This window comes from Astatotilapia calliptera, chromosome 19 (genome assembly GCF_900246225.1).
Source record: "Astatotilapia calliptera chromosome 19, fAstCal1.2, whole genome shotgun sequence".
Classification (NCBI taxonomy): Eukaryota; Metazoa; Chordata; class Actinopteri; order Cichliformes; family Cichlidae; genus Astatotilapia; species Astatotilapia calliptera.
In genome coordinates, this window is record NC_039320.1 from 9396517 (window position 1) to 9415843 (window position 19327).

Sequence of the window (19327 nt, forward strand, 5' to 3'; positions counted from 1 at the left end):
TTTTTCCCCCATTTTAAGTCTCTGTGCTTTACCAGACTTGGTTTGTCTTTATCACTGTCTGACCTCTAACCTGCTCTTCTTCCATTTCTTTCTCCTGTCGTGTTTTTTCCCTCTTCCCCTTCTCTGTCGGTGTTCTCTCCAATGTTCAATGATTTAATGTGGTGGTTCTGTGATTGCTGTTTTGTAATGTGTTGTGGTGCTGGTGTGGGTCTCGCTGTTGTTTTCGTCATTCCGATGTCATGGTGGTGATGTTTACGTCTGTGCTGTTGTTTGGTGGGTGTTACTGTCTCGTGGTTGGTGTTGTCTGTGGTGGTGGGTGTGGCCTTACAGAGGAAGAGAGGAGTGCCATCAGGAAGCCTCCCAGCCAATGGAAAGAGTCAGATTTAGACATCGTCCTGTCAGAGCCCACTGAGCGGTGGGAGGGGCCTCTGTCCCCTCAGGGGGGCGACAGTAACAGTGAGTCCAGGAGAAACCACTAAACACACTTACTCACCGCTGGGTTTATTGGTGATAGCACGATGCTAGCAGCACCTTCAGCCTTAACTCCTCGTTTTTACACAAAAACCAAGTTGCTCAGTTGCCAAAAGTCACCTTACACAAATCCAAGTGTAAAGTATCAAAACAGTGTATGGGATAGTAGTGAAAATTAGTTATAATATTATTTCAACATAGCACCACATGTTTATGTGAAAAAGAAGGGGATGACCACTCGAAAGATTCACTTAATAGATTTTTTGAGCAGACGTTTAAACATTCTGTTATCTAGAAACTGCTTGTGTGAGTTTTTTAGGGTGAATATTTGGTGGTATGGCTCTGTAAATATGGCCTCTAAGGAGGTCAGGGTGCTGCTCTTGAGAGTAACTGGAGACATGCAGCTTGAGTTAACATAGAAAGTTAATGTCAGATGTGTGATCTGAGACAGCAGATTTGGAGCCTTGTAGAAAACACAGTTTTGCAGGTAGGAGACTGAGATTTTGTGTACAGCTCCTCATATACAAGGCACATAACATTCGTTAAATCGGTTCAAATCAGGTCAGAGGTTTCAAATCTAGGGCTGACACTATTTTATATATATATATATTTTTAGAAAGATCCAGTGATGGTGCTCATTCAGAGCAAGATGTTTTATTCGATTTATAAACCATCCCAGTCCAGCAAGAAGTTATTTTTCTGTCCAGGAATAAGTGTGTGTGTGTGTGTGTGTGTGTCTCTGTGTGTGTGTCAGAAAAACATGTTCATGAGCAGTTATCATAGACTGTATTCCTGCTAATTAGTGCAAGTTAATTAGGAGGTTAGTCCAGCAGTCTACATAGCGATCACTGTCATTTTCAGATAATGGATTTTAAAAAGATTCCAGTATGTTCCAAAATGCCACAGATGTAGTTGAGCGGTTCAGTTTAAGGAACTGAGTTTACTAAAAGTTGACCTCCGTTATTGTCATGAAGGGGAAATTTAATACAGAGAGCTTAAAATTTCTGTGTATGTGGTTCTAAATGTGTTCATATCTGCTGTAAACTTGAACGTTTTAACACGGGAGTTTATAGGGACTGACTCACTTTTGGAGCCAGCTGCAAAGACCCAAAATAGAAAAGGGCATTCACAGCACACATTTTCTTAATCTGACTCCCAGAGTGGATGCATTCAAACCGAGCACGCTCGTGTTTAAACCGCTATGCAGACCAGATGGTAAAGAGACAAAACATAATTGAATCAGCTGCTCAAAGGACCCTAAATTGTAAAGGTCGAGTGTACAAGGGTGCAGACATGCCATCTGATAGCCAACAGCTGCTCAGGGTTAAGAAGCACAGCTTCAGAAAATAAACCAAAGTCTGGCTTTAGACTCGAGTTTATTTATTCCGACATCTCTTCCTACACAGTGTGGAAAAATACAATTTAAACTGCCGATATCTATTTTTTTCACCTACACTGAAGTAAAATAAAGAGTCTTCAACCAGCTTTGTTTTAACACCCATTGTGTTCTTGAATCCCAAAGCAAATGCCACAGTTCTATTAATGTCGCTGCTTATGTAATGCGGAAAATTCGTAGTTGTAAATCAAATCAACAGTCTACTGGGCAGGGGGCCATTGCACATGAATGAGAGAAAGCCTGAATTGTAGCTATCTTTAGTACGTGTGATGAGTGTGTGAGGGAGTCGGATAACAAGAGGTTTTAGGTGAGAGGGTGATGTCATCGGGGAGATTAAGCCCAGAAAAAAAGCAAAGCAAGGAATCATTTATTTGTTTAAAATATGTTAAACAAAACTGGCTCATATTTGCTAGAAAGTGCTGAAACGATGGATATTTATTACACTACTTATTATAATAATTTTATATTTGGATCTAAAGCTTTCTGTTGTGCATCCTGATGGTTGGGTGAAAGATGTCGGATCTGTTTCTGGTGAACTCCTTCAGTTCCTTCTCATTACGTGAGGCCATTTGTAAGCAGTTTTCGTAGTGTGACTGTATATGAAAGGTGGCTCTTGAGTCTGGCTCTGAAAAGCTGCATTTTTATTCATGGCCATCAGGGTGCGACTTCTCCAGCTGTAAATAGAAGTCAGATTATATAAAAGTCTGTGAGAAAATGATCGTGATCCTCTCTTATATATGACCTCAATAATTGTGATGTGTTTAAAAAAATCGTTTTTCTCCGATTCAAATCGATTTTAGTTTGGAAAAATACAATATCGATTCATTAAATCCTGAATTGATTTTTGAATATAAATGTATTTTGCAAGAAATGCCAGCATCTCATGTTAAAGCTCACAAAACTATTTCAACAACCAGCAGAACTATTAAAGAGCAGGTAAACGGATTCCGCAAAAAGATGTAAACACAAAGTGTGGACCGTTCACCTGACGGCACGTCCACGGACACGCTGTCGGGGCTGAAAGCTGACATCTCACAGATTCCGAAACTGCAGCTTTGGTCTCTCTCCGACCAAAATTCACTGAACCAGCAGCAAAAGAAGATCAAAATTACGCTTCACGTTTCAAAAACATTGTCGTGAATTCGCTCTGTTTTTAATACGAAATGATTTTATCTTGTAAAACATGTTCGCATTTAAAGAAAAATAGACTATAAATCAGGTTATGCTTTAGCATGTGTGCCTGTTGATTTCATTACTGTATGAGCGTGCAGTTTTTCAGCCAAACCTTTATTTAAACAGGAAGTGAAATCTCTCTTGTGAAAGCGTCCTCACAGCATCAAATTAGATGTTTTTAAATGGAGAGAGAAACTGGAGCTCAGAGGGGAGAACTCAGAAACAGAATGGTCTGCCTGGAACCACAGAGCCACCATGATGCTGTTCAGATACAGAGCTGGGCTGTTATCTACGTCAAAGGCAGGAGGAGAGATTTCTCAGCAGAGCATTGCATTTAATCATTTGTTTGCATTAAATGCTGTGGCTGCTGATTATGGCAACATCATATTTTACAGACAGAATATCAAACTCAAACGCTTAAAAATGGTGAACGAAAGAGACTTGAGTGGTGAGGCTGAAACGCTTTACTGCATGACCCGTTTGTCGTTTGCACCAGGACGTACCGTGACTGTGCTGTAAACTGTCTTTCCTCTATAACACTGAGTGACTGCTTCTAATCTGGGCTCTCAGGGGCAGGCGGCCAAGTTTCCACCTCTCACAGAACTGACTGCTTGTTTCCTGTCGTGACTGTTTTCTTCCTGAGGTCAGCGGGTTAAAGCAGCCAACAGGTTTCGCAGCACAACTTACTGTACAGACTGCGTGGCTCCTGGGTTGAAGAGTTAATCAGTATTAGTCTGGTATGAGCCAGGACTGTGACGTGACTGGGCGAAATGGTTAGGTAACAGTTTGTAAATGGCTGCTGGAGTTTAACATTATGTGGAATTTTATTTAGCAGCACTTATTTAGCCATTTTAGCGCCACGGCTTTGATGGTGGATCTCCATCAGTCATTTCTTCTCCACTTCTGCAATACCTTGGAAGATCACCTGACTTCTTCACAAAGCTATTTCCTGTTAAATGTCTTCAAGGGTGTGGCCAAGTTGCCATGAAATTCCAAAGCATTGAGCTAGGCTGTTGACCTTAGCTGTCACAGACAACAGTGGCTGAAGATTTACTACTGTGACTCTGCACTGAACTGAGCCAGTTTATTATGTAACAACACCTCTGCAGAGACAGAGGCTGAGTTAAACTTCACATTGTAGAGTTTTGTTCTGTTTTAAACCCTGATTGTAGCGGCTTCCTGTTTTTTAGAGGTTTTATTCTTCTAGTAAAAATAGTTTAACTGCAGCCACGAGTCATTTTCTGTGACTGCTATTGTCAGTCACTGTGCATTATTACAACTTAAATTATATTGGCTACAAATTTTAAGTATTGATGAGTTACCTTTACTTAGTATTGTTATTTTAGATGTCCTTTTCAACCATTCATTCTTAATTTTCTCACTTTTTCTTGCTAAGAACCCTTTTTTTTTTAATTTAATTGTAACTCTTGAAAAGTGAAAGGTGTAAGCGCCTGGAGTACGCCTGGTTGGGAATCAGTGCATTGTCCGCTTGGATTTATGTTGCCGAGTAAACTACAGACATGCTCTGTGTATGCTATTTTAGCAGCATTAAAATATACATGTATATGCAACAAATACACATTATATACACTCCCTTTAACCGATCATTTTTTTAGTTACTTAACTGTTCATAGTATCTTTTTTCATCTGTCTTTTCCATTTGGATTTATTTGCTTCTTTCTCACTTTAATTTCCTTTCCTGTTTTGATCCCTTCCTCGGCTCCCTGACTCTCTGCCGCTTTCTCCCTTCAGCCAATGAAGCACCGTGGCCCACCATCACTAAGAGCGTAACAGACTGGAGGACCAACAGTCCAGAACAGGTACTGGTGTAATTCTCAGTTATATTAGTTATTCTCATGAATTCTGTGATCATAATAAATAATTTATTGCACTGTAAGCGCTGTTATAGAGGTATCAAGGCTCGCTTGAGGCTTCTGCTTAGCAGTGAAGTGATGGTGTGAACTTTTCAACTCAAAATGTCTAAGGAGGAAAATCTCCATGGGAAGCAGTCATGAATGTCTTGGTGTAAGAAGAAAAAAAAAATAGGTTATGCAGTTACAGTGGGGCAAAAAAGTATTTAGTCAAATACTCTGTTATTGCCAACAAAGGTTATGTTACAAAGTATTGAGTTGTATTTTTGTTATTGACCAAATACTTATTTTCCACCCTAATTTACGAATAAATTCTTTACAAATCCTACCATGTGGATTCATGGATTTTTTTTTTCACATTCTGTCTCTCACAGTTGAAGTGTACCTCTGGTGCAAATTACTGACCTCTGTCATCATTTTAAGTGGGGGAACTTGCACAATCGGTGGCTGTCTAAATACTTTTTTGCCCCACTGTATACTTCATATCTGTGTCTCCCTCCCACCAGCTTCCCTCTGGTTATGGTACGTACCCCAGTGCCACCCACCAGGCAGCTGCACATCACTGTGCCACGAGCTCCCTGCCTCGTTCTGCCCCTGGTACACTGGGTTGGCCTCGATCCGGTGCCGCCTCATCCCCCCATTCATCATCCCCCTCTTCACAGCAAATACAGCACCGTATTTCTGTCCCTCCTAACTCAAGCCAAGGTAATAAATAGTTTTATTTATTAAAATAAAAGCTTATCTTCTTCTTCTTCTTTCAGTCCTGTTGATTGTATAACTTTGTTTTTCTGTTTCTGCACTTAGGTTCTGCCACCACCTCCCAGCCCTCCCCGCTGTCCCCACAAACAGAGCGGACAGATCCCCCTCCGGCGGTGGCCGTACGTCCCTACGTCCCGGACCATCCCTCCAGGCCACAGTCCCCCAGGAAGGGCCCTGCTACTATGAACAGCAGCTCCATCTACAGCATGTACCTACAGCAGCCTCAGGCCAAAAACTACGGATCTCTGAGCAACAGGGCTACTGTCAAAGCAGGTGATTAAACAGCAATTACTTGTTTAGACAGTTTGACAGCTTCTGCAGGTGAAAACAAACCATAACCCATCCTTTTTCCTGTCTCTCCACAGTCTACGGTAAACCCATCCTCCCCTCCTCCTCCACTTCTCCATCCCCTGTCTTTTTCCTCCAGGGGGGAGGAGGAGGAGTAAAAATATCAGGGGAGGAAGCTACAGATAAAGATGGAGGAAAAGGAGAAGGAGGAGAGAGCGGCGAGGGCCAAATTCAACCTCCACCCAGTGTGGACAACATCCCTCGTCCCCTCAGTCCCACTAAGCTCACCCCAGTTGGTAGGTGCAACCAATCACCAATAAATGTTACCTTTCTTTGTTAAAATGTTTCTCCTGTATGTGTTTAATACCAGAAAACACATTTTGTGTTAAAATAAGAAGAGTGATAAAGATGCTGAACGCTGGACCTTGACAGGAGGAAACGAGAAACACCAGAGAAAAGATTCACAGATGTAATGAAAGAGGACATGCAGAGGGTTGGTGTGACAGATGATAGCCAGGGATAGGATGGAGGCAGATGATGGAGCAGCACTTAATGCACTGTCACATTTTAGGCCAAACTTTGTGCTGAAAAAAAAGTATATTTGTCTGCACACTGAAAAAGATGTCACATCATGTTAAATACGACACTAAGGATTGAAAAAGCTCATTTCAAGCAATCTAGATATGCAAAAGATGTATAAATTAATGCTCTTTGAACTATAAAAAATGCATTTGTTTATTTTCTGTTTGGGTGTTAAATGCATGTCTACACACTTTAAAGTTTATTACAGTAACCCAGTCACTTAGTCACACTGGCTGCAGAAATATTACTCGCATAGTTTCATAAATTTCCCGTGTCTTCACTGGTCTCTTTGAGTGATACTCTTCTTATTAGCTTTTTATTCTTACTAAAGCATATTCCAGCCTCCTTCATCATTTAACCACAAATTTTATGTCAGTTGTTCAGTCAAGCATTGATTTCCTGGGAGCAGCCCTAGAATTGAGTCAGAGGACCTTCCTTAGAAAGAGCTAAATCAGCCATTCTCAAACTGCAGCCTGCTTCCAAATCTCCTGAAACACACCCAAACCTTTAATCACGTGAGCCAAATAAAATATATTTAATTCTTTCTTTTTCCAATGATACATTTAGATCTTTTTGTACTTAACTTTTTCCCTTGATAACAAAAATAAGATGCGAGAACATGTTAAAAAAAGACATTTTAAAAAATCTATCTCTCTTGGCCCGCTTGAATTGTAGCCCACACCTTGGAAATCATTAAAAGCAGGACCAGATTTTTAAATCCCAGAATATCACATTTATATCTTTTTTTATACTGTAAGTCTTAAAGAAAGTTCTCATTAAGTTATGGTAGTGTGCTTATCAGTCACAGATCACGCTATCCTGAAGAGCTTTTGGGAATAATTTCAGCAAAAGAAAAAAGATACAATCTAAGAAACAGGAGCAGAAAAAAATACCTTTTGCCAAGAACAAATGACAAAAGAAGAAAGTAGCTTTAAAGCTTTGTCCCCCACAGCCCACTCTCAGCTCCGATACCAGAGCGATGCAGACCTGGAGGTTCTCCGCCGCCGCTTCAGCAACGCGCCGCGGCCCCTCAAGAAACGGAGCTCGATCACTGAACCTGAAGGCCCTCAGGGGCCAAACATCCAAAAACTGCTCTACCAGAGGTTGGTGCTACCACATGTTTAACTGCACCAGGACAAACAAAAAACTTTCAGGAATTTAAGACAGAAACAGAATCAAAATGGAAAAATGTAATTTGTTTTTGCCGTTTTTTTTTGCAGGTTCAACACATTAGCAGGAGGCATGGAGGGAAGCTCAGGTAAGACACCGACATATGATGGTCAGGTGACATCTGTGTGCCTAAATATATATAGATTTAAGTTCCTTCTTTAATTCTAGGCAATACTTTCTACCAACCGGACTGCCTTTTGGGAGACATGGACAACATTCATTCAGCTAATGGAAACGTAGAACGTGGAGATAAACAGGTCGCTGCAGCAGCCGCGGAGAGTGAAGCCCAAAACCTGAATTCGGATTCCCGCCGTTCGTCTCCTCCTGCAGTTACGACAGAATTATCCAAAGAGACAACAGCAGCGGCAGAGACTGGCAACGGCGTCTCACCATCGACCCAATCAAGCCCGATTCCTGTACCTGAGAGACCAGAGGACCAAAATAATAACAACCAGAGAGGCTCTAGTCCTGCTCAAAACTCAGTTGGCCACATCTCTCCTTCACCATCTCCTCCTGCCCCGCCCACTCTGCCTAAGGTATGTATACAACAACACAAAGCATACACATTAAACCTGGGCATCTGTCACACAACAATACACCAGGTTCATTTTCTTTACTGTTTCTCTTATGCTGTTTGCTGCAGGTAAAGCGAACCAACCTGAAGAAGCCGTCATCAGAGCGAACCGGTCACGGCCTGAGAGTCAAGTTTAACCCTCTGGCTCTTCTCCTGGATGCGTCATTGGAGGGAGAGTTTGACCTGGTGCAGAGAATCATATATGAGGTAAATCAGAACATGATGTTGTGCAATTATAGTGCTCTTATAACACAGTCTCACTTTTCATACTTGCAAAGATTACTGTGTTGCTTTGCAAAGGTAAAATTAAGTTGAATATAATTTATTTCTATAACTACATCAGCCATAGTTCCAAATGATTCCTAAACGCTGAAGCTAAAACAAGAAAACTGACTCACAGACATTTGAAAGCACTATTTCAGTTTCATCACTCATCAAAGTGACCTCAGTTTGGCCGTCGGTTTGGATGATGCTCTTACCTGGATGATTGAGCAGGCATCAAGACAGGTCTTTGAGGACATTTTTGATGTGGTCAGTGATTAAAAAGCAGAAGCACACCGACTGTGATCAGGTTGGAGCACTGATGAGACAGGAATGGATCACTATCATTTAGGATTTGGGCCAGAAGCCAATATCCAGCATCCCACTGAGCCCAGAAGAAGAAGAAGAAACTTATTGTAGTGAAGACACTGAAATGTGTCAGAATGAGTGATGAGGCTTGAGATATGCCGTTACAGTAAAGAGACAGTAGGGGTTATCATCAACAGAGATATGATCTGCATCTGGAGAATGACCTAAACCACAGAAATCTTGTGTCATACAACAGTAAACTTAAAAAAATAACGAGTGCATTTGAACTCAGAAGCTGTCCTGATGATATTTTCTTTAGTCCTGTTGAACAAATAGTCTCTGAAGTGCGAGGTAGCAGCTGGTCAACTATGGAAAGCTGGCCTTCTTAGAAGACAAGGGAAACTTCTGCAGAGCCTTCAGATTTTGAGATAATTTTTAAGCAGAGCTGAAAATCATCACACAATGTGGTTACACTTGTAAAGGTTACTTTTTTGTGTTGCATTAAAAAAAACATTGGGTTATGCAACAGTGTAATATTTTTACATGCCAGTAATTACACCCACATGCAGACTGCCTCAACAAATTTGCCATTTACCAGGCAGTTTTAAAGCATTTTCAGTACCTTCCTGACAATACTTCCCTTTAATCTGTGCCAGTAGAGAGGAGGTCTCAGCAGGGAACTGTACAAGTTATAGTCGGGGATGCACTCTGTAGCAGCAGAGAAAACAGAGCCTCACATCTTTCGATGGAAACCCTGCCATCACTCACGGGAGAAGAGAGTCCTTACTGACTTCTTAGGCTTTAAACTGAAGTTAATGTTCTCAAGGAAACAGTCAGATCCACAAAAAGCTCAGTTTGATATTATTACACTCTGAGGCTGTGAGACTCAATAGTTTTCAACCTGCTCAAAACATGTTGTTTCCTGACTTTTGCACTGAGATCATTCTCAGCTTCTCCAGGCTGATATCACCGTTGTGGAGGTGAGCAGCTAATAACTTATTCCGGCGTTCTCCAAGTCTAATATTTCTTTATACGCATCTCTTTTTATTTCAGGTGGAAAACCCCAGCATGCCCAACGACGAAGGCATAACACCTCTTCATAACGCCGTCTGTGCTGGTCATCACCATATTGTGAAGTTCCTGCTGGACTTTGGAGTTAACGTGAACGCAGCCGACAGTGACGGATGGTCAGTGCCTTCATTCGGTCTGTGCGTCATGCAGTAATACAGAGACCAATAACAGAGCAGCGGCTGCATGAAGGACTTGAGGGAGTTTGAGTAATGAGCACGCTTTGTGGTGGCGGTGCTGGAGCTCGGCTCAGAGGCAGCAGTGACAGAGATAATTGACTCCACTTTCATTTTGACTCAGCTGCCTTAGCAGTATTGAAGGAGGAGATTACAATATGCAATTAGGCTCTGTATCCACACGTTGCTTGATTTAATTACTGATGCATTTGATTCTTTCGTGGTTAGTTTAATTTAAACTGTAGTTGTTTTAAAATGCATTACAGGAACATCTTTTCTTTCTTTCTTTGATTGGAAGTGAATGAACTTTGGTAAAAAGAGAAATGTTCATGTTGAAGGAGGACCTAATCCTTTTCTTTATTTCCTCTCACATGGAATGTGCGCAGTGCTGTGAAAAAATCTAGCCCACGATTCAGTAGCTTGCAGAACCACCTTTAGCAGCTAAACTAAGTAACTTGGAGAAATCGTTTTCTGAAGGATTTCATCACTCTCTCACATCAGTGTGGAGGAATTTTGACCCAATCTTTCTTTTGGAGGTCTGGACTTTGAATGGGCCATTGCAGCTGTTGTAGATTTCCTGCTGTGCTTAGGATCATCGTGTTCCTGCATGACCTAGTTTCAGTGACGCTTCAGCTGTCACGTTTGACTCTAGAATACTTTGGTATACAGAGAAGCCCTTGGTAACTCAATCCTACAAGGTGCCCAAATCATCATCCCTCCACCACTGTGCTTGAGAGCTGGTACGAGGAGTTTGTGCTGATATGCTGGTGTCTCGTTCTGTTTTTATAAAGGTGCTAACGCTTACCCTTCTAATTCCTATGGAAACAAACAGTAATGGTGTACTTCATTTTTCATAGGACTGCATATACTGACCGAATTGCGATGCTCATATTAAACATAGGCAACGTTTCAGATTTCAGATACTGCTCTAAATGCTTGGTATATGCAGTTTTTTCTACTTTTAGCTCAATATGATATCAAAAAGAGGGGATAGTCCTAATAATAAGGGGAATTCATGAGCCCAATACTGGCTTATAAAGCTGGATCAGACCCACCTATGGGTGAATCTATTTGTGAAGGAAGCTAACAGCAAAGGGACAGCAGTTTGGTAGTTTTGGATATCTGCTATGCTAACAGTTTTTTTTTTTTTTGCTGTGAAGTCACAAACTCTGCCAGTCATACAAAATTTGATCAAGCGAGTTAAGGCGACTAAAAGCTCAGCTGACTCTGCTTTAGATCTACAAAAGATCTTTATTGCAATTACAGTAACATAATATATCATCAAATTTCCTTTTTTTCTTCCTTGCAAGGTCCCTTTTAATGTTGTTGTCTTCACAGGACCCCGCTGCACTGTGCAGCTTCATGTAACAGCGTCCACCTCTGCAAGATGTTGGTGGAGTCAGGGGCGGCCATTTTTGCCACAACGATCAGCGACGTGGAAACAGCCGCGGACAAATGTGAAGAAATGGAAGAGGGCTACACCCAGTGTTCCCAGTTCCTTTACGGTAGGAAGATACAAACGCACTCACCTGCGTGTGCAATTACCATAATCGCACAGGTAAACGTCTAAAGTCATCGTTGTGTCTCTCACAGGTGTGCAGGAAAAGTTGGGTGTGATGAACAAAGGTTTAGTCTATGCCCTGTGGGACTACACAGCCCAGCAGTCTGATGAGCTCTCCTTCAGCGAAGGTGATGCTATCACTGTGGTGCGTCGCCATGACGACACTGAGACAGAGTGGTGGTGGGCGCGCCTGAATGACCGCGAGGGATACGTGCCCAGAAATCTGCTGGGGGTGAGAGAACCGAAACCAAAAGAGCGACTCTGGTGAAAATATCACAGTGAGAAAGTTAGACATTAGTATAAGAACAGGTACAACTCAAGGACAAAAAGAGAGAGAAAGACTTCAAAGGAGTCGATGATACTGTGAGTTTTATCTCCTCAGGCAGAGTAGAGTGACCCTGATGATATAAACACGATCACCTTACTTTCACAGTGCCAGGAGGACCCAGCTGAGGATCTAAGCCTGTAAACATATTCATATGGTGCCAACAGTTGTGCCATGTAGCAGCAAATCATAAAATCAACTCTAAGACATACAGAAGGCCAGTGGAGAGAAGCCAGATTAGGGGTTATGTGAAAGTAGGAAGTGGAGATGCTGCTCTGTGGGAGGCAAGAGAGAAACTTTTCATGTGTGTTTGACAAGGATTTTATTTCAAAGAATAGTCCAGTTTTATTCAAAGGTTAGGGCTGACTGAAATTCTGCTCTGAAGTTTCAAGCAGCTGGTTTCATGTTAGCATATAAGACGTCAAGGACACTTAGAAAAGATGAGATTTCTGATTTTGAGCTATTTAACTGCAGAAAAGTTTGCCCCATCCAACTCTTGGCGTCACATAGATGGTGTAAAAGAGCAGCAAGAGTATGTCAAGTACCTGTCTGTCCTATGTTCTGTTCAGTTTATACCACACAGAAAACATGCAAATGCAGGAAGACCTTCTTCCCACACGATGCCCCTCAGTCTGCTGGCCTTCAGATGTTCAGGCACCTTGAGAACATGTTGACATGATGTTGTGACCTCACCTACATCCTCGCTTGCTCTTTCTAGCTCTCTGTGTCTGTCTTGTTTTCTCTGCAGCTGTATCCAAGGATCAAACCCAGACAACGCTCACTGGCATAAAGCCCAGATCAGGAGCCTCATGCTCGAAGAGGGGGCATGCATGCAGGAAAGAAGAAGAAGAAGGAGAAGAAGGAGCAGAATGAGGGGAGGACAAAGATGGAGCCACTTTCTTCTATTTGTGTGGATGCAACAGAGCCAAATCGTGATAGATGCAGTGTGCATTTTCACCAAGATGTTGCAGAGCTGACGTAAATTCATAACTCAAAGTGTTCAGCTGCATGAGAAATGCTGAATGAAAAAAAAAAAGAGTATTAAAAAAGCAATTAAAGCTTTTTTAAAGCTCCACGCAGCTTAAAATATGAAACAATGAGCTTGGAGTCATAAAGCTCTGTCTGATATTCTCCAAATATTCTTTAAATGTCGCTTTATTTTTGTACTGTGTTAATTTTAAATAATGCCAGCCTCATCAGCGACATAGCAAAGGAATGCGCTCTTTCTCAGCTACAGTGGAAACACCTTCACGCTGCACGGCGTGAAGATTTGTAAATGCAGTAAATTTACAGGCTGAAAGTACGTGTGAGATGTGAAATGTGAAAGTGGAGCCGGAAAGAGGAAAGTGAGGGGAGGGTAAACAACGTTAACGGGAGTCAGGTTTCGGCAGAAAATGAATCAGAGGAAAAGAGTTGGAAGTGCAACCACAAGACTGTGACACGTGGAAGCTGGGATCTGCATCCACCCACGCACGGTGAAGCAAAAAGGTTTGAAGTCAAGTCAGAATAATGGGCTGTTTCTGAGTTCATAATCTGACATTCAAGCATTTGTCAACTATTATGGGATGAATGCACGCTCTCACATGTACATGTGTTCGACTGCCAAAATGGTTGTTGAGGGTAAAGGAGGAGAAAGGGGGAAAAGAGGAAGGAAAACAAGAATGAGGAGAAAAGGGTGTGAAAGTGAAGGATGGGTGATACTTTTATTTAGAGGAGATAAAAAAAAATGCTGCCAGTTGTTGCATATTTTTCTTCAGACTAAAGATACCGACCCTCATGTAAAAACTGACGATTAACCCATTAATTAAACGCTACTCTGTCAATCTGCTGTTAAATGTGTTAAATTAAAGGTCCTGTGGCTGCTCAGAAAGGTGGCTTCAAGGAAAGCCCAGCCTAATTCTGGCCTGGGAAAGAGAACCTGTGTCAGTGTTGAAATGGGGCTAAATTAGCCGTGAGTGGAGGAAGAACTGCTTCCACTGCTTCTGCTTCTGGCCCTGATTTATATTGCTTTATTTAAAACAAAACATTGCTTTCTATTATTATTTTTCTCATTACTAGCACACGCTGCTCCTGTTTCTTTTCATGTATCAGTGCTGGTGCTGCTCACTGCTGCCACCTAGTGTACAGGAAAGGTTTGCCACAAAATAAAGCGCCGTTTTCTTCAGCACGAGCTGTGTAAAATATGAAGCAATAAGATGAGTGATGTTTGGTGTGAGAGTGAGATATTGTTCTGAGAAGTGCTTACCATCACTTTGTGTATATGCAAACTGTAACTATACAGCTACTGTACAATATTAATAAAGAAATTATAATCCCTACAGAGAAAAATAACAATGACTCAGCTCGTTTTTGGTTTTTTTTTTGTCAAACAATGCACAGCTGGAACAGTTACAGGCAGACACACGTGAGCTTACATAATTACAAGCCTCAAGTAATAAACCGTGGACTTTAGATGGGAATTAAAGTTCAAAGGTCATTCAGGAGAGCCAGCACCGACAGAAAGCTCTTCAGTCGTAAATTTTTTCCAGATTAAAATCCTAAATTCAATCACTGTGGCGTTTGTTATGTAATTTAACTCTAATGCAGGAACTGAACTACAGAAAACTGTCAGCCTTTTATTTTGTAATTTCAAAATAAAAACACTTGGCAAACCGATCTGTGGGGAAATTTCAAAATCAGTTGAGTTACTTGGGCAGTTTTCCAGTTTAGTTCTTATTGTTAAACTGTTCACTTCAGTTAGTTTTATTAGTTGGAGTTTAGAATGTATTCACTGTGAAATGGATGTTGTTTGATGAGTTCAGAACTGTACAAAATTACAAAACACTACTAACACACATACTCATACTCATGTAAAAACCCAGTTTACATGCCTACCAAAGCTGGCTCAGAGTTGGTGTGCTGACATAGTTGGCGAAACTGACGAATTGTTAAGACACTTTTTAGACAATTATGTTATTTAGTTTTGTTATCTTGTAATTTTATTTGTCTAAAATGCTTTTTTTTTTACACTTAGTTTAAGTTTATTTTAGGCAAACGTAATATAATCTTGTTTCCAGCAGTAAATTCACTTTAAGTTTCTACAGTCATTGGTTTTAATCAAACACTTATTTTGAAGCAGTGACCGGAAGTAGTCTTGTTACTATTGGATGCTTTTCCGGTACAATGTGCTACATTCGTATGTAGCGTAGCGTCTGGTGAAACTGTAATACATTTTCCAAAAGAAAACAGTTGATTAATTTTTGTTGCGGGGCTCATTCACGAAGACATTTTAACCGAACGTAAGTCAGAGGTTTATATAATGGTTTGTATTTGATATCCCAAATTACAACGTAGCATTTCGGACGCTTTATGTTAATTATTGCTTTGTTGTGTTAATAAAGTTCCGCTGGCAGACAGGTTTTGCTGCCACAGAGGCGAGAAGATTCGACCCCTAAAGAGAGCTGCTGAAGATTAAAGTGAAGAATATAAATACCTGATTTTCCACTTTGGACAATTTATTTTATTATTGAAAGCAACACTGCCCATGCTTGGTACATAATTCAAACGGTGATAGTAGTTAATATTAAAAACGAACCCATTTACAGTGTATTTACACAGGCAATAGACCGGGCATTCCAAGAGAAATACTAAAGAATTCACACATTGGGGTGTTTTTATGTGCTCTGGCACGTTTGGTATCATTGGAAAATGTGAGATTAGGTTTCGAAGGAAGCCAAGGAAAATAATTTAACACTCGGGTTTATCAGGAAAGAAGCAGAAACTGAAGGTGGCAACAACAATGGAAAGAAGGAAGTGAAGGATGGTGGTTTTACAGATTCCGGTGGAAAGTGGGAGAAATGATTTGTGCAGTAATAAACAGAATAGATGAGATTAGAAAAATCAAAGTTACAATATTCACAGTACGTGAATACAGTACACAGAGAAGGGGGGGGGGTGATATTCTCATGGTTACTAATAAAATATGATGAAGTTGATTTTAAATCAGATCAGAAAGATTAAAGTGAAATTACATGTGAAAGACAGTCTACCAATGGAAAATGACTCAAGAGTTCAGTGCCTTAAATTAACACAAATTGTGCAGAGGCAACTTCTTTGTTTCTTCTCTTTCTTCAGCACTGCAATCTGAGAGCTGGTGATAGTTGTGCTCTGACTACCAATAAACCTAACAGAAGATGAAAATGTGTATAAAAGATGAACAACTTTTCCACTGTACCACCCACTTGCACTCTGTGGAGTTTTTACTGCTTCTCTTTCATTGGCATCTAGGTGCACCATGGCAGAGGTTTTCCACCTGAAGACACCGCTGCTGGAGAGCATCAACATGTCCAAGAGGGTGGGAACCACTGTCTATCTAAAAATGGAGAATGCACAGCCCTCTGGTTCCTTCAAGATCCGTGGCATCGGGCACCTCTGCCAGCAGGTGGGAATCTTTACAGCCCCCCTCACGCGTGCTCCCTTTCTTCAGATCCACATTGTCACACAGTGACTGTTTAATGTGTCGTTGCAGCTCGCCAGACACTCCAAAGGAGTAATCTGCTCTTCAGGTGACTCTGTCCTGTTAAACATCATATTCTCATTACAATGCAGTGTCATTAGTGTGTTTCTTTAGTATTGAAGGTGGTGTTTTTTCAGGTGGTAATGCAGGTATGGCTGCAGCATATGCAGCCCAAAAAATGGGCGTGCCAGCCACCATCATAGTTCCCTCCTCCACTCCTCCATTGGTGGTCCAGAGACTCCATGATCAGGGTGCTACTGTCAGAATTGTAGGCAAGGTGAAGCTCACTGATATGATGGTTTAAAATCCAGAATTTAGATTTTTTTTTTATTTTTTTTTTTTAAAGAAGACTAAGACTCTTATCTTTGCAGGTTTGGGATGATGCCAACGCAGAGGCTCTCAAACTGGCAGAAACTGAAGGGCTTACTTATGTTGCTCCATTCGATCACCCCTTGCTATGGTAGAGAACCTCCTCATTAAAGCACAGGGCACTTTAAAAAGACTCCCTTTCAAACTGTACCTGTGTCCACGCACTCACCCATACAGGGAAGGCCACGCCAGTATGATTGCAGAGGTCACTGCCTCTCTGGGTCCCAGCGTGAAGCCCGGAGCTGTGGTGGTGTCTGTGGGCGGAGGGGGCCTCCTGTGTGGGGTCATCCAGGGCCTCAAGGATGTGGGCTGGACAGACGTGCCCATCGTCGCGATGGAAACAGTGGGGGCACACTGTTTCAATGCTGCAATTAAAGCGGGGAAGTTGGTCACTTTAGATGACATCACCAGGTTTGACTTTAAAGGAGTTTAAAAGTTTTTTGCAATGAAGTGTTTCGAACGTACCCTCATCCATCAAACCTACTGCCTCTCCACAGCGAGGCTAAATGTCTTGGAGCGAAGACAGCCTGTAAACAAGCCTTCGACTACAGCCAGAGCAGCGAGCTGACAATCATCTCTGAGCTGGTGACCGACCAGCAGGCTCTGCATGCTATCCAAACATTCCTGGGTGAGTGTTTTTACCTCTGAATTTGCCTTTAAGCTTGGTGATGAGTGTCAATTAATGAATCTGTAATAGTTTTTTTTTTTTTTTTCATATTGCATCACATTTATTCTCACCAAATGCTATTAAGTCAGTGTCCAAATCAGCATGGTAGACTTTTGTTTCTATCCTGTGCATCCTAATACCTCCAGTTTCCACGGTTACTTTGATAATAAGGAGTATAAAGAAGGGTTTTTGCAGAAAATTAGAATGAGGTTTTACTCTGTAAAAGACTTCCTGTACATAAATGCTTTCGTTTGGCTTCCCTGTACAATGTTTTTCTTCACTTCGAGCTGCTGGACAAGCATGTCTTTATGCCCCAGAATGAATGAAATTAACTGCAAACCATACAGGCCTGTGGAAGCCATTTTCTGCCCTCTTGGGGGCAGAGAAAGTCTAATGATTAATGATAGAGCAACAGCCAGGGGAAGGCAATAATTTATTAGCACATTTATTCAAGCACTATACTTGTTGGTACTTATTATTAACTTATACTGAACAACATCAGTTGTAGTTAATTTATCTAATACAACAAAACATATACTAATCTTATATAGCACAACACTTTGTGAAATATTAGACTAGGGCTGCTTTGCACTATAAACTTAAATATGTAACTAAAGAACACAGATCTGTGCAGCAATACTTTAAATTCTTCCCTCTCACATTAATCTTCCCATATTAATCTGGCAACCTCCAGTGCAGCCTGTCCTCTGTGTTTTGCAGTAAAATGCTGCCTAAATTTCCCTCATAAAATGCAGTGTCACAAAAGCCCCTAAACATGCTAATTTATCATTTTATAACAGAACAAACACTTCTCCATTGAGACTTTAGAAACATTTTGCTGTCGGTTTTTTTGAACTTCATATCTGTATGAAGTCAGGAGCCCTACCCAGCCAGCCAGTCAGAGGACAGTTTAGGCTTTAAAGGGTAGCAACACTTTCTGTTCTTCCTGGAGATCCTGAGGTATTCCCAGACCAGATGAGATGTATCGTCTCTCTAGCTGTGTCTGGGTCTACTCCAGGATCTCCTCCCAGTTGGGTGTGATTGGAAACCTGCAAAGAGAGAAACTAGGGAGGCATCCTAACCAGAGGCCGGAGCCACCTTCACTGGCTTCTACAGAGGAAATGTGAATTGTACAAAGCGGGTCCACTTTAAGTTGGTTTTTGGATGATTCACGCATGCAAAGAATTCAGGTGAAGGGTCTGAATACCTCTACCTTCAGTAACTATGGCAACAATGTTCACACCATGACAAAACTTTTTAATCAGTAACTTTTAAGCCTGCTGCTTTGTGGCTTTGCTGAATAGTGGAAAATGTTTGAAAAATTATGCACAACTAAGTGGAAATTGCACCAGAGTTAATGTGATGGCATGCCGGTTGCAGATGAGGAACGCGTGCTGGTGGAGATGGCGTGTGGAGCAGCGCTGGCAGCTGTCTACAGCGGTATCATAGTCAGATTACAAAATGAAGGTAAGTCCTCACCTTCTTTCTGTTTTCTTCATACTGAAGCAGCTGATGAGTACTTCAGTCCATCAGGCTGAGACAGTTGAGACCTTCTCAGTTCAGAGAAATGACTACATCAGTTACTGCTTCTCCTCATTTTAGGTCGTCTGCCAGCTCTCATGGGCCCTCTGCTGATGATTGTGTGCGGTGGCTCCACCATCAACATGGAGCAACTGACCAACCTGAAGCACAAACTGCAGAGTTAAACTTTTGTATGCGTGCAGGTGTGTGTGTGTGTGTGTGGGCAGGGTGTGTATAACGATGAAAAAACTTCAGTGAATGGAAGGAAAAATAAAGAAATGTGCAGTTTTA

At 41.5% G+C, this 19327-nt stretch overlaps 2 protein-coding genes across 6 annotated transcripts in view; both read left to right on the top strand.

Annotated features, from left to right (window-relative positions):
* Positions 1-14315, top strand: part of LOC113011648 (apoptosis-stimulating of p53 protein 1-like) — a 56053-nt gene extending 41738 nt beyond the window's left edge. For 4 of the 5 annotated variants that reach the window (XM_026151257.1, XM_026151255.1, XM_026151259.1 and 1 more), the window contains 13 exons: positions 331-456; positions 4793-4860; positions 5418-5616; positions 5716-5943; positions 6036-6254; positions 7493-7643; positions 7761-7798; positions 7879-8246; positions 8354-8491; positions 9908-10041; positions 11437-11603; positions 11692-11891; positions 12733-14315. In XM_026151257.1, coding sequence (XP_026007042.1) covers positions 331-456; positions 4793-4860; positions 5418-5616; positions 5716-5943; positions 6036-6254; positions 7493-7643; positions 7761-7798; positions 7879-8246; positions 8354-8491; positions 9908-10041; positions 11437-11603; positions 11692-11891; positions 12733-12774 — 2078 coding nt within the window. In that variant the 3' untranslated portion in view covers positions 12775-14315. The remainder of the gene's footprint in view (positions 1-330; positions 457-4792; positions 4861-5417; positions 5617-5715; positions 5944-6035; positions 6255-7492; positions 7644-7760; positions 7799-7878; positions 8247-8353; positions 8492-9907; positions 10042-11436; positions 11604-11691; positions 11892-12732) is intronic. The other variant, XM_026151256.1, reaches the window with a different exon arrangement.
* A 797-nt stretch (positions 14316-15112) lies between these two features.
* On the top strand, positions 15113-19327 carry sdsl (serine dehydratase-like). Its single transcript, XM_026152829.1, has 9 exons — positions 15113-15262; positions 16251-16404; positions 16492-16528; positions 16617-16756; positions 16851-16939; positions 17026-17259; positions 17346-17476; positions 18896-18982; positions 19118-19327. Exons 2-9 carry the CDS (start codon positions 16258-16260, stop codon positions 19219-19221), a joined length of 969 nt encoding a protein of 322 aa, XP_026008614.1. The 5' UTR covers positions 15113-15262; positions 16251-16257; the 3' UTR covers positions 19222-19327.

Bases quoted from the DNA above. Each gene is read 5' to 3' on its own strand.
- sdsl (XM_026152829.1), top strand. From the start codon at position 16,258: ATGGCAGAGGTTTTCCACCTGAAGACACCGCTGCTGGAGAGCATCAAC. The intron at 16,940-17,025 runs GTAGAGAACCTC...TCACCCATACAG, and splicing joins TTCGATCACCCCTTGCTATG to GGAAGGCCACGCCAGTATGA. The intron at 18,983-19,117 runs GTAAGTCCTCAC...TCCTCATTTTAG, and splicing joins AGTCAGATTACAAAATGAAG to GTCGTCTGCCAGCTCTCATG.